The 25,366-nt window shown below is 31.9% G+C and overlaps 4 protein-coding genes across 4 annotated transcripts in view; 3 read left to right on the top strand and 1 right to left on the bottom strand.

Moving 5' to 3' along the window:
- Positions 1 to 2,835: 2,835 nt before the first annotated feature.
- Positions 2,836 to 6,554, top strand: LOC107490467 (uncharacterized protein At1g24485-like). Its single transcript, XM_052261837.1, has 8 exons — positions 2,836 to 3,422; positions 4,439 to 4,914; positions 5,380 to 5,512; positions 5,629 to 5,697; positions 5,804 to 5,875; positions 6,073 to 6,141; positions 6,254 to 6,437; positions 6,549 to 6,554. The coding sequence occupies exons 1-8, from the start codon at positions 2,836 to 2,838 to the stop codon at positions 6,552 to 6,554; spliced, it is 1,596 nt and encodes a 531-aa protein (XP_052117797.1).
- Positions 6,555 to 10,171: 3,617 nt separating this feature from the next.
- On the top strand, positions 10,172 to 18,024 carry LOC107490468 (probable LRR receptor-like serine/threonine-protein kinase At1g05700). Its single transcript, XM_052261836.1, has 9 exons — positions 10,172 to 10,764; positions 11,748 to 11,974; positions 12,090 to 12,209; positions 12,755 to 12,887; positions 13,267 to 13,335; positions 13,428 to 13,499; positions 13,602 to 13,670; positions 13,839 to 13,947; positions 17,788 to 18,024. Exons 1-9 carry the CDS (start codon positions 10,172 to 10,174, stop codon positions 18,022 to 18,024), a joined length of 1,629 nt encoding a protein of 542 aa, XP_052117796.1.
- Positions 18,025 to 20,750: 2,726 nt separating this feature from the next.
- On the bottom strand, positions 20,751 to 21,488 carry LOC107490469 (pentatricopeptide repeat-containing protein At1g05670, mitochondrial-like). Its single transcript, XM_016111252.1, has 2 exons — positions 21,414 to 21,488; positions 20,751 to 21,365 (listed from the first exon to the last, which is right to left on the bottom strand). The coding sequence occupies exons 1-2, from the start codon at positions 21,486 to 21,488 to the stop codon at positions 20,751 to 20,753; spliced, it is 690 nt and encodes a 229-aa protein (XP_015966738.1).
- A 2,541-nt stretch (positions 21,489 to 24,029) lies between these two features.
- LOC107490532 (methylecgonone reductase-like) overlaps positions 24,030 to 25,366 on the top strand; it is a 6,365-nt gene continuing 5,028 nt past the window's right edge. The window contains exons 1-3 of the mRNA XM_052261835.1: positions 24,030 to 24,298; positions 24,387 to 24,565; positions 24,911 to 25,018. Of these exons, the coding sequence (XP_052117795.1) occupies positions 24,030 to 24,298; positions 24,387 to 24,565; positions 24,911 to 25,018 (556 nt within the window). The remainder of the gene's footprint in view (positions 24,299 to 24,386; positions 24,566 to 24,910; positions 25,019 to 25,366) is intronic.

The raw sequence follows: 25,366 nt of genomic DNA, 5'->3' as shown, positions 1-25,366 counted from the left end.
AAGGGAGGGTGGTGGTGGTGGTAGGAGAATGATAATGATAAGGGTATTTTAGTCCAAAAATTCGGGAAAAGATGATTTTAAAGCGTTTTTAAACGTTGAGGATGATTTTAATAAAAAAAAAGATCGGAAACGATTTTGATTTCGACCCAGACCTTGGGGTCGAAAAAAGTACTTATCCCAACAAAAACTATAACAAAATGGATAAATACTAACTAAAAGTTTTTTTTATCGCTTATCCAATGTTATGTTTTTCATTTTGGAGTGGATTTTTTTTTAATTTCTTTTAAACAGAATCCTTTTTCTATATCTAAAACCAAATTTTTTTTATCTTTAACTCTAACTCCCTTGTTAAATAATTTTTTATTTTTTTATTTTTATTTTTATTTTTGTATTTCTATTTCAAAATAAAAACCAAACGAACCTAAGAATGACCATATAAATGCTGATAGTGGGAATGTGAGATTTTTATTTATTTTTCAAAGTTCCATTTTAGTTTTCCTCTAGTAATATATAAGCTTCATGTTGCAAACACTTTAACTTTACTTCAACGTTGGAATTCAATTAAAATTGTCATTCTACTTGAAATTAATACTTTAAGTTTAATTTTCACCTCACAAAATCCAGACAACACATTTTATGTTGCATAGTATCATGTATTTCTATGATAATAATGTGAAAATGTACATCTCTTAATACTAATAATAATAGAGTTTAATTATTGATTGATAAATGTAATAATAGGATGTGAATTTTATTTTTTTAAATAAATAATTTTAGTTTTGAATAAATAAATCTTTTTATTATTAGACAAAAGGACATCATTATAGATTAGTAAAATAATAAAATTAGATAAGCTAGTGATTTTTGAACCAAATTCAATCTAATCTCGCTTATTGTACATGGGCGCTTCTTTCATGTGAGTAGAGTTGGAGAAGGAGGTATGTTGGACATTGGAAAGTGGACAAGTGAACATTAGTGTTGAGATAGTGAGTTGCAGTTGAAATGAATGAAATTAAGATTGGGAGAGAGAATGGACTCTAAAACTGGGTTGGGCTATTGGACATTGGGGTGCTTTTTCTTGATTACAAAAGTGAACTAGGGTAGATATTGGGTACCTAAATATTAGTCTAAAAAAAATATATAAGCAAGTTAAAAAGTCCGCGAGTTAGACAGTGCAGATTAGGCTTGAAAAAAAGAAAAAGATAGTACAGGTTAGGCGATTTTTTTTTAATTTTGGCAATTAAGATACTTTTTATATTTGGATGCAACTATGGCAATCCAAATTGATCTTAAAGGACTAGAATATTAATGTACCAAAAAAGTATTATGAAAATCTTCATATACATTCATAAGTACATGTTTCCATTGAAATGAGTACATGTTTCCATTGAAAATGTGAACAGCAAATAGTACTTATATAAATGTTCTATGTCTGACGCGCTTTTCCAGCTAATAATATTTAGCACTCCCGTAGTTAGAGGTCACACATAATTTGACTTCTATTTTTTCAAATCCCTTTCTCTAAAATTCCAGCTTTTAGTCCACTCATAATTCTGGTGATCTATGTTTTATTATTTGCGACTTTCAGAGAGACACAACTAGGCACGGCACGTCCTTCATCAACTAAAACTGTTGATAAACATTTCTTTTTCCAAATTCAATCTTGATGACCTTTGTTTAATTACAAGGTTTTTGACTTTAAGGTATCTCATATTTTCCTATTGTTATTCACTCAATGTTATTTAATTGTTTGTAATCATATTATAAGCTCTAAGTCAACTAATAGATGTTTATCAATTCTCAAGTCAACTTAACTCTTGTTGCCGAGTTTACATGGGAAGAAGAATGTGATATTCTAGGCAGAGATTTTAAGAATTTTTTTTAAGGGTTTGGTTTAATCTGTATTTTTAGTTATTAAGTTACTTGCTAAGGAAGCAAGAATAGAAATTTTTTATTGAAGTGTTTTTTTAATTTTATCTTCAATGCACTTGTAAATTGTAATAATGATTTCTTGTTAATAATTGTAACGTAAAAAAAGGAATTTAAATTTCACTTTTTTTTTTCTTTTAACTAAAACATTGGGGAATTCAAAAATTAATACACATTTATCTGTCAAAGTCTAGTTTAACATGCTTTTCTTTCTACACCAAAAAGAAAGGAAAAAAAAAAAAAGAAAAAATCATGTGATTTGATCAAGATATATAATTTCATGTTTTCATTTGGTATAAATGGATAATTTCATTTTTGAAAGACTAATAATTCAGGAGGAGCATTTTTATTAAAATTTGGTAATCACTTAATCAGTAAAAGGTCTCACACTATTAAAAATATTAATAATGACTAATTGATAGTTACAAATCACAAAATCTGCTAGTCCCTGCTCAAATAAAAATTCCATCCCAATTATACAGATATTTTTTGTTTTTGGTATATTTTACAACATTTTAATTTTTTTATTTTTAAATTTAAATTCTATTTAAGAAATTATTATTAGGTAATAAATTAATACATATATAAAATGAAATTCAACCTCTTCGTACTTACTTAACTGCACAAGTATAAATAGGGTTACTGCAAAATTAACTCAACATATAATATATCTAAGTCTTAGTCAAATATGAAGAGATAGGATAAATAACTCTATAAAATGCAACCGTATGTGGCGTGCTGCGTGCATGGCAATCATATGAATAATTAAGGTTAGTAAACTATGTTGCACGTATAACGGTTTGTTATATATATAATCACAACATTGCTAAGCCTAAAACATAACACAAAATACCATCACATAAAAAAAAAACCCACTTTCACAAGCATAAGTCATAACTATCCACCATGACAAGTACTCTTCATTTATTCATAGCACTTTGTGTGCTATTACAATTAAGCCCTTCATCACATGCAACATTTGTTAGCATTGATTGTGGCTCCTCCGAATCCTTCACCGATCAAAACAACATAAGATGGGTTGGTGATGATTCATACATCCAACATGGTGTGCCTCAACAAGTCTATTTAGGTTCCAATGATCCATTGAGCACTCTTAGGGTGTTCCCAAATGGAAAGAAGCATTGCTACTCCATCAAAGTTCAAGAGGGTGAAAAGGTTCTTGCTAGAGCAAGCTTCTACTATGGGAATTATGATGACAAATTCTCACAACCAATCTTTGATCTTCAATTTGATGGAAACTATTGGGCCACTGTTAATACATCAAATTATTACTATGTTGATTATGAAGCTATATATGTGACTAAGGGAAACTTTACTAGTATATGTGTTGCTCAAACAATGCCTAAGATGCTTCCTTTCATTTCATCACTTGAACTACGTAGCTTGGACCCAAAAATGTATAGCCATGTTGATTCCAATCATGCTTTGATTTTGCAATGGAGATATGCTTTTGGTGGAAATCAAACTATCAGGTATTCAGAATTAATATATGTATACATTATGCTTTGGTACTTATTTTTGGTGCAATCAAATTAATATATACATTAATACTTGAGAATATAATTTGTTAGAATTTGCATACAATTTTCTGAATTACGGCCAGTTGATAATGTTCATTTATAACTTTGTCAATTTTTTTATGCATTTCAATAACTATCTAACTTCCCAAGTTTCCAATTTTTTTTAGATACCTATATAGTCTTTGAATATAATTAGGCTCTTATCGTTTAAGCATTTTTTTTAATTGATAAGCTAAAATCGTTTTTCAACCATATCATTCTAATGGAAAAGTTTTGTGATTAAACGCCTTTACCATACAAAAGTTTTAAAAAGTAAAGGAGCTTAATTGGTCTGAAAATTTTTAAACTAAAGAAACCTTGATTGAAAGATGTTTGTACATCATAGAGTTTAGAAATGTAAAATAATAATGTTTAAAGTATTAAGGTTAAATGAAATTTTTTTATACAATTCAATAGATGCTGATCCAATTGAAAATTAAATGAAATTATAAAACATTTAACTCATATGAAGCTTTTATTATTTCAAATTGCCAACCAATTCTTGGAGGAAATATATAAACAAATATAGAACATAACATTTTTTTTCTTATTAAATTTATGCAAAATTCGTTTAAAATTAAAAATTCATTCAGAGAGTAAAAGAAACAGTAAGTTGACCAATTTATAGTAATATAAGATGTGTTTAATTTATGTTTTTATTTTTATTTTTACTTTTAATATTTTTATGTTAAAAATATTATGAAAATAATAATAATAAAAAAATATTTTTCTGAAATCAAACGGGTTTATAGTTTGAAAAAAATTTTAAATGTATCTAAAATTTCTAATAATTTTAACAGTTGACTTCAATTAATATATTTTTTATAGTTGAAATCAACGGTTAAAACGACTCTAGTGTTTCGGTTAAATCTAAAATTCTTCTGTTAGCTTGTTGATGAAAATTGAGAATCCATTGCAATATTGTACAGGTACCCAGATGACATGTATGACAGAATATGGAGAGCAGCAGATGGCATAGGGCTGTCTGAGATCCATAATCAATTTTCAAGAATTGACATGACAACATCAGAAGATGTTCCACCTGAATCTGCACTCCAAAATGCCATTGTCTCAACAAGCACCAATCACTACATTCAATTCATCAACAGGCTCCCATCAAAGAAACAAGTCCCTGTTTACATCACAACTTACTTCTCTGAACTCATTCCAACTGCAGTTGGAAACAGGTCCTTTCAGATGTACATTGACAACAACAAATTCTCAACCCCTATTGTTCCTCCTTTTGGACAAGTTAAGGAACTTTATGTTACTAATGTTACTGCTTCTTCAGACACTTCTTTTGTTCTTCAGGCTACTCAGACTTCTACCCTTCCTCCTTTGATAAATGCTCTTGAGGTTTATACTATTTCTAATGCTTTGACTGCAGGAACAGATAGCAGAGATGGTAGGTTTTTCTGAAACTGTTATTTAATCAATTCTTCCTAATCGGATAAGACTTTGTTATTGTCTAAAAAGATTTTTGATAATCATTTAACTAAATACTTGAATTTACACGACATGTATACTAAAATTAGTCATCAATATAAAATATATATTAAAAATAACCACGGATTTAATGGACGATATTTTGTACGCATAGGCCATAGCATTTTTTGTTTTTGATAGTGGAAATCATTGAATTAAGTGATTTTATTTTGTTGATATGTCAATGGATTATTAGATATTTATATAAAATGTATACACATGAAATTATTTTTATATTTATAACTATTCATCAGGGTAAATTGGAAAAACAAGGTGTGATATTAACAGTAGGGTGGTCAAATTATATGTTAAAAATATTGAGTATTTTCTAAACCTTGTATTTATTCTCACTTTAGCCATTTTTTTCCCTTGTGAATTTAATTAGTGGAAGGTTTGTTACAACTGCAATTTGCATTTGAAGTGCTTGTGGAATGGAGTGGAGACCCTTGTCTACCATATCCATATAGCTGGGATTGGATACAATGTACCACTGATCCAACACCCAGGGTGATTGCATTGTAAGTTAACTAATAATAAATTATAATTATTGCACTTCTTCCAAATAAATTTTCAAAATAAATTATATATATATTTACTAATTTGTCATATAAATGTGTTGGATAAAATCAAATAGGTATCTCAGTGGTTTTGATCTGAGAGGTGAGCTTCCTGATTTCAGCTCTATGGATGCACTTGAAACTATGTAAGACACTCATAAATTCATTTTTTTTAAATTCTGTTCTGAAATCTTCTACAAAAATAATTTTGTAAAACACTAAGTAAATTAATTAAATTTGTTTAATTCTCAGTGATTTGCACAACAATACCATAGAAGGCCCCATTCCTGATTTCCTAGGCCTACTGCCTAAGCTCAAAACACTGTAAGTTTAATTCATATAAGTTTTTTCTTTTTTTCTTTCCATGTATATTAGTTATTTATGGTCTTATATCTTAATCCATGAGTTGTGAGTGTGTAAGTTGATCCAAAACAAAATAAAATAAAATAAAAATATGTTGTAAAAAATGCAACACGTGCTTTTTGGCACTAGAATGAAAATTTCTCCATGATTTTGTGCAGGAATTTGTCTCACAATAGATTCAATGGTTCTATACCTTCATCACTAAAGAATACTAAGATTGAAATTGAGTAAGTTGTAACATTCTCTTCATTTTTTAAAATTATGATCTGTGCAGATAAGTAGAACAGTATTTTTAGTAAAAAACAATGTTTAATTTGTAACTGTTTCTGTTGCTTTTAGCACGACAAACAATTGTCTCTCAGGAATGAAGTGTCCACTTCTCTTTGATACTCAACCGCCACCGCCACCGCCACCACCGCAACTTTTCTCAGGTGATGAAACAAATAGTCCGCCGCCGCCGCTACTACTGTCGGGAGATGAACCTTCAGGAAATGGAAGCATGAAACGAGACTTGTCACTCATAGTAGTTATGCAAATTTTGCTGCCAGTGCTATTCATTAAATTTTTCTAAAAAGAGTTATTTGATTTTTGTAATTTTGTTCATCTCCCTTCAGTTGGGATGTTTGTGTTGCAGAGGTGAAATTTTGAATTGAAGCGCGTGTCTATGCTATATAATTGTATATGTTTTGATTGTTTCCTTCTCATAATTTAAACAGGGTATGTTGTTTCAGTTTTATTTTCTTTAAAAGAAAACCTTCTAATGTGTCTTTATTGGGAATAATTACCGTACAATAGGTTGTGTGATGGGTGTATAGTTTCGACGTAAAAAAGATATATTCAAACTACAATAAATGATATATGTTGAAGTGATTTTCTCTTCAAAATAAACCGCACGCGTGCCCACCAAAACTCCCGAGTCAGACAAGTGACACAACGAAGACCCTTCTCTTAGCTTCCTCCTCCACTCAGCGCTTCTATATCTTCCCCTTCCCTCTTCTTTGGCGGCAACCGCTTCGTCTTCTCCGTCTTCTCCGTCTCAACAAAGTCACCATTAAATAGGTATGAATTCGACTCCATACCTCATGTGCAAAGTGGCATCTGATGACTCTGTGTTCGAAGAAGGCATGAATAGATGCAAATAACCAAGATGTGACATTGTAATCATCGACACGCCACTGTTTATATTTCTTTGTCTCTTTTTGGATGTTTTCATTATCTTCAGGGGTTGCAAATCGTTGGGGAATCTCCTGTTTATCTAACTGGTCTTGTAATTCTTGTCCGCAGATGGAAAGTGTAGCAAAATGGCTTTCATGAAGATTTTCTGCCAATGGGATATTCAACAGTTTGGTGTTGGAGGTGTTTGCAACATGCATAACGAGCGTTGCATTATTGGTCTCCACTACGTCATTGGTTTCAACACTTTCAGCATTATCAGCCATGGATTTTGATTCTATATAATTAAGAGTATTGATTGTTGATTGATTGAATTAAATTGTAAACTATGAAGGTAAAATTAAATATATATAGAACATTGACTTAAGAAAGATAAAAGCAAAGAAAAGATAAGATAAGAACATCTAAAAACTAAAATTTTAATTAAATTTATGTATTCTGTTGAGTTGAATTTGTGGATCACAAAATTTCTTTATTGTTATTATGGGTTAAGATGGAAGAGTAATTTAATAAAATGCATCCCAAAGTTCTGGGAAAATTTTGGTACATGAAAACATGATATTATGTGATTTTGTGAGTAAGGGATCAATCCTCTTGTGTTTTTAGCTTCTCAAAATTTAGTTCGAAAAGATCAATCTCTATAGTGAAATAGATGATTGATTGTCTTAATTAAAAATGTATATTGAAGTGTCATTTTGTCATCTTTACCTTACAAGGAACCTCAAGTGCATCTTATAGTGAAATGATATCATTCATGCAACATCAAATATGTATTTAAAACAAATCCAAACATCAACACTAGAAAAAAAAATGAATATATACCGGAAATTATCTATATCGTTCTTAAAAATCACATGAAAACCTCCTGTTAGGTCATTGGTTTCTCAAGAGCAAGTATAGACTCTTCAACTCTTTATGTCATTCAAGATGAGATGAGAAACTAATTAACTCAAGGATGAAGAAATGAGAAGAGGGAAGAAGGTGAAAGTTTTGGTAGTTGGGTCACATAAAGTGTGCCTCAAAGTTGATTATGGAGGTGTGGGGTGTTAATAGGTGGTCTTGAATGCTTAAGAGAATGGTTGTATGAGTGATTAGGATGTTGTATGAGGCGAGAGGATGCTATACATGTGGAATGTTGATGTGCAGAGAATAATGAAAAAATAACTATATGCATATGAAGTTGGTTTTGAGGTGGTTTTTAAGGAATTTTTTGTTGTGAAAGATGGAGAAAATGAAACTAAAAAGTAAAGTAGAGAATGTTTGTGTGCATGAGAAGCTGGAGATTGAATCCTATTTATAAAGGAAAGGCTAGAAGTTGAAATAAAAGAGAGGTTAACAGCACAAAAATTAGTTGTTATTTGCATGGTTAAATTTGAAATCTTGAGTTAAAAATGACATTGTTTAAACAAGAGGTAAGCGATGATTCAGCCACCGATATGAGTTGTAAATTGATGGTGAAGTGATGAACATAATTAGGGGTGTTCACGGATCGGATTGGATCCGCATATCTGCGGTGTTTATCCGAATTTGATCCGAAAATTACGGATATAAATCCAATCTACAAGGCTATTGGATCAGACACTAATAGGATCGGATCAGAGATTTTGTGTAAATATCAATATATTCGATCCGCATATCCGCCTATCTGCAAAAATAAAGAAATAAATAAGTAAATTTTTATTTTAACTAATAATTATAATATATGTTGTATTATTTTAATTTATTATTTAAAAAAAGTATGTTTAATATTATTTTAAAAGTAAAAATATTTATAAGAATAGAAAAAATGAATTTTATTGATATTTTTTAATAAAAATAAACTTTTAAAAATATTTTTGTATTTTGCGGATATATCCGCTATCCGATTCGATTTGCAAATGTGTGGATCGGATCCAAACTTAAAAATTACGGATGTTGAATGAATCGTCCGATAATTTTAATGCGGATAGGATCAAAATTTTAGTCATATTCGATTCGATTCAATGTGCGTCTACCCCTGAACATAACGGTGAATTATAAGCAACTAAAAATATAAGATCTGATCTTTTTTTTTGTTTTCTACGGTATCCCCCAACCCGACAGGTCAAGGACTAACCCGTCGCGGTACTGAGCTCTATTTAAGGGTTTGTCGCTGGCCAATGGGTTGCTGCATGCACAAGACAGAATTCGAACCCCCAACACTTGCTTAAGCGGACTAGTGAGCTAACCACTAGATCAACCCAACTTGGTTATGATCCATCCTTTGACATCTTGACATCAAAATTTACGTATTACACCTTTATATAAGATCCGCGGTTACACCTTGAATTTTTTAAAAACACACGTACTCAAAAAAAAAAAGGAGAAATTCTATAGTAAAAGCCTAAGTTATGTACGTAGCTGGATTTATGGGCTGTGAGAAATTCTTTGTAAATTGTAATCGTGATTTGTGACTCATTCACGATCAGAAGGGGCATATGTATTTGTAAACCCTTCAAATTAGTGGCTTATTTGCAATTGGACCCTCTAGATTTCAGAGTCTGATTTGACATAAAAGTTGAATATGCCACAAATTGGAGGAAGACATATGGCGCATATATACAAAAGATAGCCTAATTAACATGGATATTTATTTATTTATTTATTTTATTTACCGAAATTTAAGTACGGTTACTAAAAATTTGATACATTTGCAATATAAATCTACTCAACTGTAGTCTAACAAAAAGAAAAACAGTTTTAACAATTTTTTTTTCATTTCTATAGTTCAAACTCTATTGTTTTTAAAAGTTTAAATTACTTACCACACATCCATAAAATGAAACTTTTTTTATTAAAATTTCTTTCTTTGAAAAAAAAGGATGAGACATAAATCATTTAAAAGAGCTCTATTTCATTCCTAGGCTATCTTCCATTTTAATCCTTTATGTATATATGGCATTTAGGCTGTATAAGTTTACAGTGTTTACTTATTTATTGGCTTTTAGATGTACTTAAAAGACTACTATGCAATAGCCTTTCAATTTAATGCCATGTTATGTGTTGACATAAAATCTTATATTAGTTTCTTAAGCCTCTTGTTGAAATGAACAATTATCATCAATAATGGGATACACTCCAAATACACTAATTGTAGCCATAGTACTAGCCATACCATTGTTCACAAAACTCTCTCTAACAACCTTTGTGAGCATCAATTGTGGATCCTCCGAACCTTTCACCGATCCACAAACCAACATAACATGGACACAAGATGATGCATACATTGAACATGGCCAATCCTTCAATGTCTCTTTAGGGTTAGGCACATTCAGCACCCTTAGGGCATTCCACACTTTGAAGAAGAATTGCTATGAAATTGAAGTCCAAAAGGGAGAAAAGGTCCTTACTAGGGCAAGTTTTTTCTATGGGAATTATGATAACAAGTTTTCTCCTCCTATGTTTGACCTTATATTTGATGGTAATTATTGGGGAACAGTGATTACATCAATTTCAGATCATGTGGATTATGAAGCTATATATGTTGCTAAGGGAAACTACACCAACGTTTGTGTTTCCCAATCAAACCCTAATCATATTCCTTTCATCTCATCAATTGAAGTGCGTGGTTTGGACCCTCAAATGTACAACCATCTTCATCAAAATCATTCCTTGATTTTGCTTAGTAGACGTGCTTTTGGTGCAAATCAAACTGTCAGGTATATATATTCATTTATGATTTTTTTTAATAAAATATATATGTTTAGAATTATTTTTTTGGTTTTTAAGTGACACAAAAATTTTTTTCTCTCTTTGCTTTTTAGATCTTAAGGAATTTGCGATTTCGCCTAATTTCTTGATATGTTTTAACCCCGTTTCTATTTTAAAATTCAAGTCTAAGAAATTCATAGTCGTCTAGCTATTTGATCTTAGTCCAAACCCACCTTGTTAATAATATTCCTGAATCAAAGGCTTAATACTTGCTTAGATATTAATAACTAATAGCAAAAAATTACTTAAGGGAAGAGGCTATAGGAGCATTTTCATCTTAACACTAGATATAGGTAAGCACCGGCTCACTCATACATATATATAAATGTTGGATTAGTGAGAAAACTTCAAGTTGTAATTTGTCATTATCTAGAGCCGAAATAGAATATACAAAAGACTTAAATTAATTAACCAATTAACCTCTGCTAATTATTTTTCTCTAGTTTTTAGCCAGATTTGAAATTTTAACATATTGCTGTCCTAATTGTCAATAGATGAATTCTTATATTAGAAATAAAATCTTAATTTAATTTTACTTTTAGGTATCAAAATATAGTAAAACATATTATGAAATTATTATTTTTAAAAACTTAAGTAGATTGAAGGAGACACATAAATGATTATATCTTTAATGTATTATTTTACATAAGGATTTGTTTTTTCAAGTTTGTATGATTTTTTTCTTTAAATTTTTTTCTCCTTTCTTTTATTTATCTTCTACTAAAATTTTTTCTTTTGGATCATTAAAAATTGAACATTAAATTTTTAAATTATAAAAATTTTAATACTATGTTATAATATTATTTGTCTCAAATATTTAAACTATTAAAAAATTATATAAATAATTATATTTCTGACAAAAGAATATCAAGAAAAAAATTATTCATCAGAGTTTAATGCTTAATTTAAGTAATTGGTTAATCATTTTTAGGTACCCTGATGATGTGTATGATCGAATTTGGATTGCAAAAAATAGTGATCAAGAGTTTATATATAGCATCCAAAGTGAGGCATTGGACATCAACATTAGTACAGTGGAAGATCAACCACCAAAATCTGCAATCCAAAATGCATTCACACTCCCAAACACAACCTTTGGAATTCAGTACAATATATCTTCACTTCTTCAATCAACATCAGATACTAATAATAATTATAGTAATTACTATTACTATAATAATAAATAATGGACCATTCTCATCATCATCAAGGCCCATAATCCCTCCTTTTGGAAGTGTTGAAGAGGTGCACATTAACATGTCAATTTCATTAGATAGTAGTATGAATTCGCTTTATTTTCATGCAAGTCCTGGTTCAACTCTTCCTCCTTTGATCAATGCTGCGGAAGTTTATAGAATTGAACCATTAGCTCAAGGAACTGACTCTAGAGATGGTTAGTATTATACGTATTTATTATGAGTAGTTATGACTATTGATAACATTTTTTTTTATCTTTTATTGGTAGAGACTATTGATGAATTAATTGTTAATAGCAGTTAATTAATATTAACTTAAAATAGTCTTTTTTTAAGTAAAAAAAAAAAAAACTAGAATTTGACTACTCAACAATCTTGTTAGGTTGTTTATTTATTTATTTTACCAATTCTCTGTTGCTTTTTTTTTATGTCAAAATTGTCAAATATACTTTTTAAGATAAATATTAATTAATTTTTTGACATATTAGAACCAAACTTAGACACAAAAACAATTACTTTTAATAGGAAATATAACTTTTAAAATGTTTATATATTGAAAGGATTATTTTTTATTTTTATTCTCTCTTAATCAATATTCTTATTACTGCACCCATTAATAAAATTCTAACAATAGGTATAGTTTTTCATGAGTTCTACTCTTTTCTTTTCTCCTAATTAATAACCCGCCTTCTTTTTCTTTTCATCTTTTGCTTCTGTTATTTCTCTTTTGGTGTTGATTTAGTGGAAGGATTGAGGCAACTGCGATTGGCATTCAAAACATTATCAGAATGGAAAGGTGACCCTTGTCTTCCATTTCCATACGCTTGGGAATGGATTCAATGTACTGCTGATCCTAAACCTCGCGTAAAAGCATTGTAAGTTTTTTTCTTTAATTTTTTTAAAGGAAAACCATTGTTAGTCATATATAATTATTATTAAAATTTTGTTAATATGTGTTTTAATAAAGCCACATTTTACGAGCACTATAAAAAAAATTGAGTAAAATTGTTTAAAAGATAATTTTTTTATATTTTTAATGCGTTAAATATATCAACTTAAATAATTTTATTATTAATGATAATTTTAATATGTGTCTAAATATATTTTACCCAATTTATTATTATTATTATTATTATCCAATTTCCTGATCAATGTTTGGAAAAAATATATATAGAAGAAAAAGCTACTGATGATTTTGTTGTGACCTTTTTATTTTTCCTTTTTTGCCCCCCTGGGTTTGTAACATATATATAGGAATCTTAGTAGCTATGATCTTAATGGGATTCTTCCAGATATGAGGTCAATGGATGCACTTGAAATTATGTAAGATAAGTAAAGTTTTTGCTTAATTAACTGCACATTACTGATAAACTAAATGCTTCTATTTCTAACTATATATGTTTTCCGAATTACAGAGATTTGCATAACAACACCATTGAAGGCCCCATTCCTGAATTTCTTGGTTTCTTGCCTTTGCTTAGAGTGCTGTAAGTTTCACTTAATATATCATAATCACATAATGTAATGTCCCTTCTAAATTAAGTATATATGTAACATTTTTTTTTCTCTTGATGATGCTCACTTTTCAGGAATTTGTCATACAATAGTTTTAATGGTTACATACCCAACTCCTTAAACAATACAGACATTGACATTGAGTAAGTATATATGTATTATACCGTTAAGAAATTAAATTTATTTTAGGCATACTAGTAAATTGAAAAAGCAACGATACATCAATTCATAACTAATATTAGGGATACAGTAATTTAAAAAAAAAAGGATTTTCCTCATAGTTATAACAATTTATTATTGGTGTATTTCAGCATTACTCATCTCCCGGAACTGCAAAATGTATCCATTACAACCACTAGTGATTCCCCAACAAGAATGTCATTCGAACTACACATATTATTGCTTATAATTGCAAAGCAGGTTTTAATATCTCTGTGGATGAACTTTCAATAATTGATGCAGAATTTTCTGTTACTGTAAGTTTGTAACACATGTTCAAACTAAATTATATATAAAACTTATTCAGACAATTTTTTGCGTTAAACTAACGGAGTTTGTATGACTTTTTTTTTTCCTTCTATGTATGCGTGCGAATTGTTTCGGTTGATTATTATAAAGATTAATATTTCGATTAAGTTTTAATTTTATTTATATAATTTAAAATATTTTATTTGTGTTTTAAATATTTTATTTTTTATTTTTATTTTTAAATTAAATTTAAAATTTTCTTAACAAATACTGTTTGTTTTCTATTATTTTTTATTCTTTTATGATTTTTATTTTTTAAATCATTAAAATCATTAAGATGATTACTATAATGATGATTTTTTTTCAAAGTTAGAAGTGAGATTCAAATCCGCGAGTTTTAAGTGAGTATGGAGAGGATATGTCATATGGGTTATAATTTGTTGGTCTATAATAATGATTCTTGCGGATATCTAAAAAAGGATAAAAATAGAGAATATGGATATTTTAAAAGAAAAAATTAATTTTGATTCGCTACAAGAAAAAGGTAGAATATTGTTAGATTTACCATTGGATTTATTAAATAAATTCGCCGGTAATTAATTTATTGGCGAATTTACTGTTGTCCTGGAGTTGACAGTATAAACGTCGTCAAAAACTTATTACTGACGGATTTTTTTCGTTCGACGCTAATTACTGTCGGTATTTTTAATGGATTTGTCGAGACTAAGTTGATGATTATCGTTGGATTAATCCAATGGTAACATTGGCGACATTTCACATGTTTAGGCGCCAAGTTACCGTCGGATTTATTTGACGGTAAATTCTACGGTAATAATTTTTTTAGTTTTTTTGGGCACAATTAAACCACAATTAATAGTCAAATTAAAAGTCTTGTTAACAAAATTGTTAGTAGAAATCTAAAATTAGCAGAAATAAAAAAATTATTAAAAATAAATGGTAGAGGTAGAGTACAATAAAGTAGATAAACAAAAAACTAAAACCTTAACCCCTACAGATTCCAGTAATCATCATCGTCATCATTGTCGTGGTCCCCCTGCTCAGACGGCGAAGTAGGTGCACACGTCGGTGCCCCACTAGCAGCGTTGTCACTGGTACCAGTAGTGCCGCTGCCTCAAGCGCTGCCGGCTCCAGCGGGCATCAGCTGGTTGTACGCCTCCATCTGCTTTCGCAACCAATGAAGCTACTCCAACTTCTCCATCAGGTCCGAACTGATAGTAATGACTCTTCTCACCCGTGCAAGAAGGTTGTTGTACCTTTGCTCAGACTACCCCGCTTGCTGGTGAAGCTCCTATGTTAGCTTCTACACCTCCCCCCTCAAGTCGACAACTTTCTGAGGATCGGCAGAGTTGGTGGTAGAGGAAGCCTCCAACGAGGAGGAGCAGAGACTACTGGCAAAGAACAACCCCAACCCGAAGCGGCGATTCTTGTGAGGTTTAGTGTCGGTCTCGCGCCAAACCCTATCAGGATCTACCATTGAGGTCTCGGAGCTGGCTTCGTCGTTCTCACTAGGCGGCTAAGATTGCTGGGTCGCGAGCTCCAACCTCTGCATATAATCCTCTTGTGTCACATACATTATGATTAGGATAACAGTTAATTGACTTTAAACCAAATAAATTTAAAACTTAGGATTAATTTAAACTCACATAATGGGCCGCAGACCACTTGTCAGCAAATCTCTCTTTGTTGGCATTCAAAGTATGGGTATATTTAAAGATCTCCGTTAGTGTCGCCTCACGGTCCAACGAATTAGACTACAAATTAATATATTAATCAATAAAATAAATGAACAAATTAACCAACTAATTTAAGTAACTACTAAAGAAATAAACAATGACAAAATTCTTATCAGTATGCTCTTCGTCTTCATGAAGGTCGCCAACCCATCCATATACTTCGACGACCTAGGCAAAATCCTGTTAGCAACGTTCGTCAGATAGCTACGCTTGAACCCTCATCATCGTTAAAATAGGCCTCTAGTTCCTTCTTGATGGCTAAGCGAATCCACGATGTTAAGTGGTTGCGCTCCTTACAAACGTCGCTCATCATCTGCTAAATTCGTTTAGCTACCCAGTGGTTATAGATCTTCCTAATCATGAGATTATGTTCCGTATCTCATATGAATTTCAATTGTACAAAGTGATTCAACAACATTAGTTAGTGGAAATATTATATTCAAATATGGTTAATTAATTCAACATTATTGAGTTCTTACTGCCCGCATCTGAAACCATCGATATCTGGTCTCAGCCGGGATCTGCGTGTAGGTTCGCCACGAATGCTCTTTAGTTTGCCATTTACCCTTTCCATAACTATTTTGAAGTTCTCTTTTTCCTCTCTATTATTATTCAGAATAGCTCCTAAGTATCTTCCCAGGGCATTATTTTCCTTGAACTCTATCCTGTTAGTGATATTTGCTTGGTGTTAGATGCGATATTTTTAAAGAAAACTATGGTTGATTTTGCTGAATTGATCTTTAGGATTGATGCGTTACAAAAATCATCCAAAATAACATTATTTTTATCTAATTTATGAGTAGTGATTTCGGTAAAAAATGAGGAGATCGTCAGCGAACATGAGGTGAAAATTTTGAAAACCCTTTCTATTCATCTTTGTTGAATTCAGAAGGTTTCAAATGAGTTGAGAAGGGAGGTTGAATCAAGGAACCGCTTTTAGAATTGAATAAACAAGTTAGGCAAAAATTTAGTTTTACGAGATTATTTCTGGTTTTGTCTCATAAGTGCAGAATAGAATTGAAGCAGTGAAGAAAAGAGAGAAGGAGAAGAGTGACACCTTGATATATCCTGGTTCGACCACGATAACCTACGTCCAATTTCCACCATAACAATGGTAGAATTTTTACTATAATCAAGATAGATTACAATCACTAAATATTCCAAGAGACTCACACTTTTGTAAACCACCTAAGTTATTCTAAGCTTAGTAAATTACCTAGGTGATAACCCAACCTAGTTAAGGAGAACTAAATGTACTCTAACCAGCATATTTTTTAATATAAACACTCAAACAATGATTGAATTTTGGCTTTTGTATGAAGTTCTCTCTTTGCTTTTTTTTATCTTTCAAATTGATCTTAATTCTAGACACAAGAGAATAAGAACACACTCAATATGACAAAGAAAAAGGATTGTGTATCAAATCAGATTTTACTTCAATAGTTACCTTATTCCTTGTCTTCGTTCTGCTTATATGGAAATTGATATACTCTTCTTCAAGGTTGATATAATATTATTTTTCACAAAACTAGCTATTTCACCAATTATGCTTATGGTTGTTGGCATTAAGGAGAAGATCTTTTCTTCTTTGTTTCTCAAGTTCAAATACAACAGCTCATTATGAATATGATCTAATTTTGGAGTATATTATTTGGTGTTTTGATTGTGCAGGTTCTTTTTTGACTTGGCTTGATATCATCTTTGATTGATTCCTATAATACTCATCGTAATGGTTAGTTATATTAGGAAGTAGTTAATTATGTTTATTATCTTAAGGTACCAAATCAATTCTTAACTCAACAACTTCTATTTCTATGGTCATGTAACCTTTCTTGCCTCTTATTTTCTTCATGGAGTGCATCACTTCTTTAGCAATTAGGATGTTATCTTAAATCTTTCGGCCCAGAATAAAACTGGATTGGTGCGATGAAATCTTTTCATTGAGGTAGGGTTTGATCCGTTGAAAAATAATCTTAGATAGAATTTTGTATTTAACATTGCACAATGCTGTGGGCCTGAACTGGTTGATGAATTCCAGATTCTGAGTCTTGGGGATATGGGCAATAATAAGGGTGGAGTTGGCTTGTTGTATGGATCTAGGGTTCCTCCAACATTCTTTGATGAGCTCACACATCTTTTCCTTCACCAGATTCCAATTATTCTTGAAAAAGACAGCCGAAAATCCTTCCTCTCCAAGCGCTTTGAGGGATCCCATTCCAAAAACTGCTCTAATCTCTGGTTTAGTTGGAATTGCTTCCATAGTCCTACACACTGAGGAGTTCAGCTTAGGTAATGAAAAATAATCAAGAGTTAGAAGAGAGATTTGTACCTCTTCACAATAAAGATTGTTGAAGAAATTTATGATGAGATATTTGAGTTGTTCTTCTTCATCGATCCAGACCCTATCATTGCTTCTTAACTTGTGAATCATATTCTTTCTTCTTTGAATGATAGTTTTATTATGATAGAATTTAGTATTTTTATCCCCTTCAACCATCCAATTTTCTCTTAATTTTTGGAGCCAAAATGTTTCTTCTTTATCTAGGATCTCTTTGAGATCCTTTATTAAAAGACTCTTCCAACTAATCTATGAAAGGATTGCTTCCACAGCTATTGCATTTTTGTATTCTGGCTATCTTGTTGAAAATTCTTCTTTTAGTCTTGAAAATATTACTGAGAATTTCTTTATTTGGAGGTTGTCTCTAACTATAGACAAAGTGTTGTTCAGATTGCTGCCGTTCTCCCACTGTTCTTGTAAAAAGTTATTGAAATATGGATGATAAGACCACATAAGCTAAAACCTAAAAGGCCTATCCTCCTTTTGGAGAGGGATGCCATTTTTGGTTATGAATAAAAAGTGATGATTCGAATTAGTCCTTGAAAGGATTTTAACCACCGCCTTATGGTGTTATAATCTCCAATTCGTGTTTGAGAGAGCTTGATCAAGTCTTTTTAAAACTATATTATAGTCGTCCAATTGAGAACCTTTTCAGGTGTATCTAAAGCTAGTAAACCCCAAATCAATGAAATTGTAGCTATTAATCCAAGACAAAAAAGAATTGCAAGCTTGTAGATCAATTGGGCTACTACCTTTCTTCTCTGAAGGTTCCTTTATCTCATTGATACCAATAATGAGCTAAGGTTCATTCACATTGTGAGTGATGTTTTTGTATAACTTGCCAGAACAATCTTCTATTATTGGGTTAAGGACTTGCATACATAACCGTAACATATCATTCTTCCTTAGCTTCCCTTGGGATTCAACTTTCACATGCATAAGTTGTTGATTTTGCTCAATAACATCAATAACAAGGTTATTGTTGTTCCAGCAAATCCAAATTCCACCAACAAAAACCTTGTGCATCTTCAATAATATAGTTGGAAAATCCTAAATTCCCTATGCGCTTTCTTCGCTCTCATCCCTTGTGCAAGAATCTTACATAAGATACTCCTTCGGACCTGGAAAAACCTCCGAGGGTTTAGAATGAGGTGGCGGACTAATGTCCTTAACTCTTTCAAATGCCCACAACCACAACTACAGCAACCAGAAGGGACCATGTAACTTTACTACTTGTTCCGTAACAGAAAAGAAAGACTAGAGATATGATAACGAAATCGGTGTTGGCTATCGTTGACTGCTTTGTCGACTCTGTTGACGGAGTACCGCTCACTGCATGGTTAAGGGAAGTCTTTATAGATTGTGTTTTCAGGTCCTTTTTTTACAGTTTCTGACTGGTACTTTTGTGGCTCTTCACTCCAGCCCTGAAGTATTCTGTAAGCTGTCATGAGTACGCATTTTTAGCCCTGCCCCGAACCCTCACAAGGATAGCAGGTGTTACAATAATACATAGATGAGTTTTGGCTGGTACAACCACTCTATTGTCCACTTCTAATAAACGTGATTGACCCAATTCTAGACCATTTTTTCGGAATTGTCCGCTCATAGCACGATGGAAGTGTCCGATTATAGTACTTCCGAACCCGTCTTTCATCTACAGACATTGGATCGCTAAAGCCAATAGTTCGGTGCCCGAATACTCATCTTTGGTTGCAGCTTCGGCTGAAGCCTCTGCTTCATCCTTCCTCACCATCCTCGACTTTTCTAATGACCTCTCTAGCATTATTGCCACTGTTTTTGTTTCTAATAAAATAGCTATATTAAGCTTGTACTGATTTTTAATACCTTTAAAGGTATGCCTAAATGCATTATTAGCCGCACTTCTAATGTTTCAAGATAAGATGTTCATAAAAAAACTCATAAAAAAAGGTTAATTCAGCTGCATATTAGTAGTTTCAGGAGAATTTATCTCATCAAAATCAAGTGTAGTGAAATTCACTCCCTTAATTAGATTTGCTATTTCTTTTGAAACTTTAATTTCCGTATTATTTCTAATATTTTGATTGTTGTCTCCAGGGTTAGGGGATTTTCCTTCATCATTGATAGGTTGCTTGAAGATGTTTGGGGTCGGGTTGATTTCCATATGATATGAAGTAGGTGTCTCATCAACTCTATTTTTCCAATTCTCTTTATGTTGCTGCATAGTTTTGTTTTGAGTCTCTATTCTATCTTCTTTGTTTTCTCTTTGTGCTATGAATATGGTTTGATTTTTGTTTGTGACTTTTTTGTTGATTTGTCTATTGTTTTCTTTTTAACTGGTATTCTTCTTAGTATTTCTGGTGTTATTGTTTCTGTGTTGTGTAGGTCTAGTTGTGGTTTTGTTAGATTGATTTGGTAAAGATTTTACTTTTCAAAAGTAGCTTATAGAAACTAACTTTTAAAAGATAGCTTTTTAAAAGTTGTACCATCTATGTTTGGTAAACTAAATTAAAAATGACTTTTAATAAGCCAAGCAACAACAAGTGTGTTTGGTAAAATAGCTTTTAAAATTTAAAAATACTATAATAGACAATAATGTAATAGAGTTAAATCTCAAAGTAGTCCTGAACTTACACTCGAGTCTCAAAGTGATCCCTGATATTAATAATTACTCAAATGCGTCCCTAAAATTGTCCTCCGGGACTCATAGTGGTCCGTAAAATAATTTTCTGGCCATCTTTGCCATTGGAGAGGACTGAAACGACATCCATTTTCTTCAAATGCATGATAGCTTCTTCAGACTTTCCCACAATGCAAAAACCCTTCATGATGCCGGTGTTTGTGGTAACATTGTCTTCTAAACCATTCAATCGCATCCTAGTCATCATCTTCATGGCCTCGTACACATTCTCACCCAAGCAAAGGCCTTCAATCAACGCATTATAAATTAACACATTTGAATGACAACCCTGTTTTACCATCTCCTTCATACACTCTAAAGCTTCGCAGAACTCACCTTTCTTTGAATATCCATCAATCAAAGTAGTATAAGTCACCACATCCGACTTATAACTCTGACCCCCTACTTTTACTATTCTATCAAAAATCCTTTGGGCACCCTCTATATCACTGTTCTTACAAAACCTGTGAATCAAAGTGTTGTAAGTAATCGAATTGGGCGCATAGCACATTTCATCGAACACCTTGAATGCACTGTGGATCATGTCTATTTTGTAGAAGCCCCTAATCATGGTGGTATAAGTGAACACGTCGAGCTCAAATACACCCTCCTCCACAACCTGGTCAAAGATAAACTTTTAAAAATTGAACACCCAAGACAGCGTTACAGGATAACAAGTATCGGCCATGTGAAAAGCTCTTGGCTTTGTGGAACCAGTAAATGGCGAACTTGATATCGCCATGATTGCCGAAAGCAATGATGAATTTGCAAATGAAGGAGTCGGGGAGGTTGTTGGAGCGGTGGAGGAGGTGGTGGGCGGTGGAGAAAAGAGAGTGAGAGAGAAGGGAGTCAGTTATGGCGGCATAACAGTGGTGCGTGTGAGAGTAGTTGTTGGGATTGGGTTGGAGGTTGGAGGCCCAGTTGAAGAAGAATAGTGCGTGGTTAATTGGGGAGGGGACTCAAAAGGGTTTTCTTAAATACAAAATGACTTCTTTTCAGTGGTAAAAGATGGACGAAAATTATTTTAGGGACTACTATAAGTCTCGGAGGACGATTTCGGGAATAAATTTGAGTAATTATTAACTTCAGGGATCACTTTAAGGCTAGAGTGCAAGTTCATGGATTACTTTGAGATTTAACTCAATGTAATAATTAAATTTGGATATTAATTAATGTATGTGGTTTTATAGACTTTTTGATTTTGATAAGTACCAACTAACTTTAAAAATCTTCTCCTTAGGTGCTTTCCAAAGCACCCCTAACTTTTAAAAGTTCCAAGTACAAGCACATAAACTTTTTAATTTACCAAACACAACACGAGGTGTTTGTGCTTTTTGAAAGACAAGCACCTCTTCAAAAAATTTTACCAAACCAAGCCTTCGTGTAATGGCTTTTGTCTTGTTTCTATGTAGTATTCTTGTTGTTCTTTCCATTTTTCTGTTGTTGATGTAAGCTTTTCTACATTATTGTTAGCTTCTGTGTGATCTTCTACAATGCTACCTTCTTCAATGTTTAGTGCCGGTGTTGCTTGGGCCAATTCTATCCTTCTTATACCTTCTTGGCTTTTGGACCACCATCCATAGACCAAATGTGTTGCTATTGTGTTCCATAATAGCCTTTTCTTTTTCTTTTATCCATATTTTTTTCAGTATGTTTTTACCTTGTTAGTGAGCACCAATATGCTCTTTTGTAGATTTACGTATCTTAGCCTTTTTAGGTTCTTCCCTATTAAAATTTGTTGTTTCATTTTTTTCTCTTCAAATTGCACAATGCTTTTTCTTATGATTAGCTTTGCCACATGTAAAGCAAATCTGATAAATTTTTTCATATTCTACTTGAAACAAATTACCATCATATATCTTTTCATTAGAGGTTTAGTGAGGTCAATCTCTACATAAAGGTGAGCAAACTTTTCTCTACACATATGAGATGTGTTGTAATCAATTTTGCAAGTCCTCCTATAAAGTCTTCAATTTTTTACAACATTTTTTCATTATAAAATTTTATAGGAAGTCCTGACAACCTTATCCAGACTATGATTTTGTATATGGTGGTTAATAAAGAATTAAAATTAGGCTCTCAAAGTCTCATTGTTAGATAGTGATTTTCTTCCAAAGACCTTCAAGAAGAGAGAAATCTGAATGATCTTGAGCAAAAAAAAAATTACCAAGTAAAATTTATTGTCTAAGTCAATGACTTTAAGCTCCCCAAGTCTGCTCCACATAGCTTCGATTCTTCTCTTCATAGCAATATATCCAATCCTTTTTTCTAAAAGTTTGACTATCAGAGACCTCCACCATGATTTCCAAAGTTTCTTGTTTACCTCCTCGTGGATAACAATGTTGAGTAAACCCTCCCCCGTATCCTCTACTATTATGTGTAGTTTGATGTTTATCTTTTATTTTCCATCTTTCTCTTCATGTGATTTCTCTTATTCAAAAACTTCTTGATCATTTTTCATTTTGTCATCTTCATCCTCATCTGTCTCTAGCAGGTAGCCTTCAAGCTCCTGGTTGACTCCAGTCACCATACTCACATATGATCTGCCTTTCTAGCCTTGGTCTGGGTTTTGCATCCAAACCTCCATTATGGGTATTAAAGCTGAAGTTTTGGAGAATCCCTCATCACCTTGTCTTACCTTTTTGATGCTCCTATGGAGGTCTTTCTCTTGTTTCGAGTGTTCTTGCTTATTCGGGTTTCTGTCTGATCGTCCATGACCAGCCATGGAGGGAGGAGAAATGGACTGTTGGTGAAACATTAGGGAATTACTGTATGAAAAAAATTTGGGATGATTGTACAGAGAGTATTATTAGATCTATTAAAAGGCAGTGTTTTTGTCCTTAATAGCATGGTTTTGTATTTAATATTTTTTTTTTTTGAATGGAAGAGTTCGATATATCAAAGCCTTTAGTATTGTGATAAAAAGACCTTAGCTTGATGCTTTTGTCCATAAACTCTTTTTTATTGGTAGCATCTGAGTTGACACCAACTGATTAGAGTCTAAATTATTACATGAGGACACAACCTTTTTTTATAGCGATCGCTATGGAATATTATATTAGTCTTTCTTCTAGGTTATGTCAACGTTAAAAAGAAAAAACAAATAAAATAGAGTAACTACTCCACAATTCACATAAAAAAGCAAGACAAATACTCTTGCTCCAATTGCATTTAAAAATATAATCTCTCCTTTTACTCACTATAATCAAATAATCAATTTCCAAGACAAGAGAATATAGAAGCAAAGAAGGTCCCAGAAGTGTTGCTAAACTCAGGGCATAAGATGCCAATGATAGGTCTAGGAACTTCAGTAACTCCTCTTCCACCACATCAAACTCTCATCCAAATCTTCATTGATGCCTTTGAAGCTGGCTACACACACTTTGACACTGCTTTCCTTTATGGAACTGAAGAGCCTCTAGGCATAGCTTTGGCCAAGGCCTTAGAGCTTGGAATCGTAAACAGCCGCCATGAAGCCTTCATCACTTTCAAACTTTGGTGCAACAATGCTTATCATGACCTTGTCCTTCCAGCACTCAAGACCACACTCAAGTAAGTAAAGTAATTGAAATATATATATATATATATCATATTTTGTATATAATCTCACCAATGTATAGTTGTTCTTCAAATTGATTAGGAAACTTGGGTTGGACTATTTAGACCTCTACTTGATTCATATGCCAGTGAGGTTGAAACCTGAAGTTGATGGAGTTCTTGAAATAAGAAAGGAGAATTTGCTTCCCTTTGACATGAAAGGAACATGGGAAGCCATGGAAGAATGTCAAAGATTAGGCTTAGCCAGATCCATTGGTGTAAGTAACTTTGGCATTAAAAAATTCACATACCTCTTAGAAAATGCAACTATTCCTCCTGCTGTTAATCAAGTAAGAAAATTCAATAGCAACACTTGCCAAAAGGGATTAAATTTATCAAATAAATACACATTTTTAAATAAAAAAATTTTATAGTGTCTATAAAATTTATGTCTAATTTGTTTAAAAAATGAGGGGTAAAGGAATAGAGCCCACCATTTATATTTGATTATTTGTGTCAAATAGTTAAAAATTTAGACACATGAGAACACACCATTTTAAATTGAATAATTTCTTTTTTTTTTCATTTTGATAATAATAATGTGACTATATTCAATTTTGAATTTAGGTGGAAATGAGCCCATCATGGCAACAAGGAAACTCATAGAATTTTGCAAGCAGAAAAGAATCCATTTGGCTGCATGGTCACCATTAGGATCTTACACAAAATCATGGGGTACTAATTCAGTTATGGAAAGTCCAATCATTAATGAAATAACCATTTCTAAACACAAGAGTGTGCCTCAGGTGCTCTTTCTTAACTCAACTCCAATCTTTATGTCTTTAACTACCCCTATATTTTCTCTTATAATTTTTGTGATTTTAAGATTAAAACTTTGACCGGATAAAATTTGTGTTATTCTATTAGTATTTAAGATCTTATGTTATCACTTAATAATTTGGTTGATGTAATGATTAGATTAAGTCGTTTGGATTATATTTTTTGGGTGTAATTTTTTTATGGATCTACTTTTTTTTTTGAAAATATTTTACTAGATTAAAATATGAAAAAAAAACTTACGGT

The sequence above is a fragment of the Arachis duranensis genome, chromosome 5 (genome assembly GCF_000817695.3).
Source record: "Arachis duranensis cultivar V14167 chromosome 5, aradu.V14167.gnm2.J7QH, whole genome shotgun sequence".
Lineage (NCBI taxonomy): Eukaryota > Viridiplantae > Streptophyta > Magnoliopsida > Fabales > Fabaceae > Arachis > Arachis duranensis.
The sequence above is the reverse complement of the archived record's forward strand: the minus strand, read 5'-3'. Positions and strand labels throughout refer to the sequence as shown.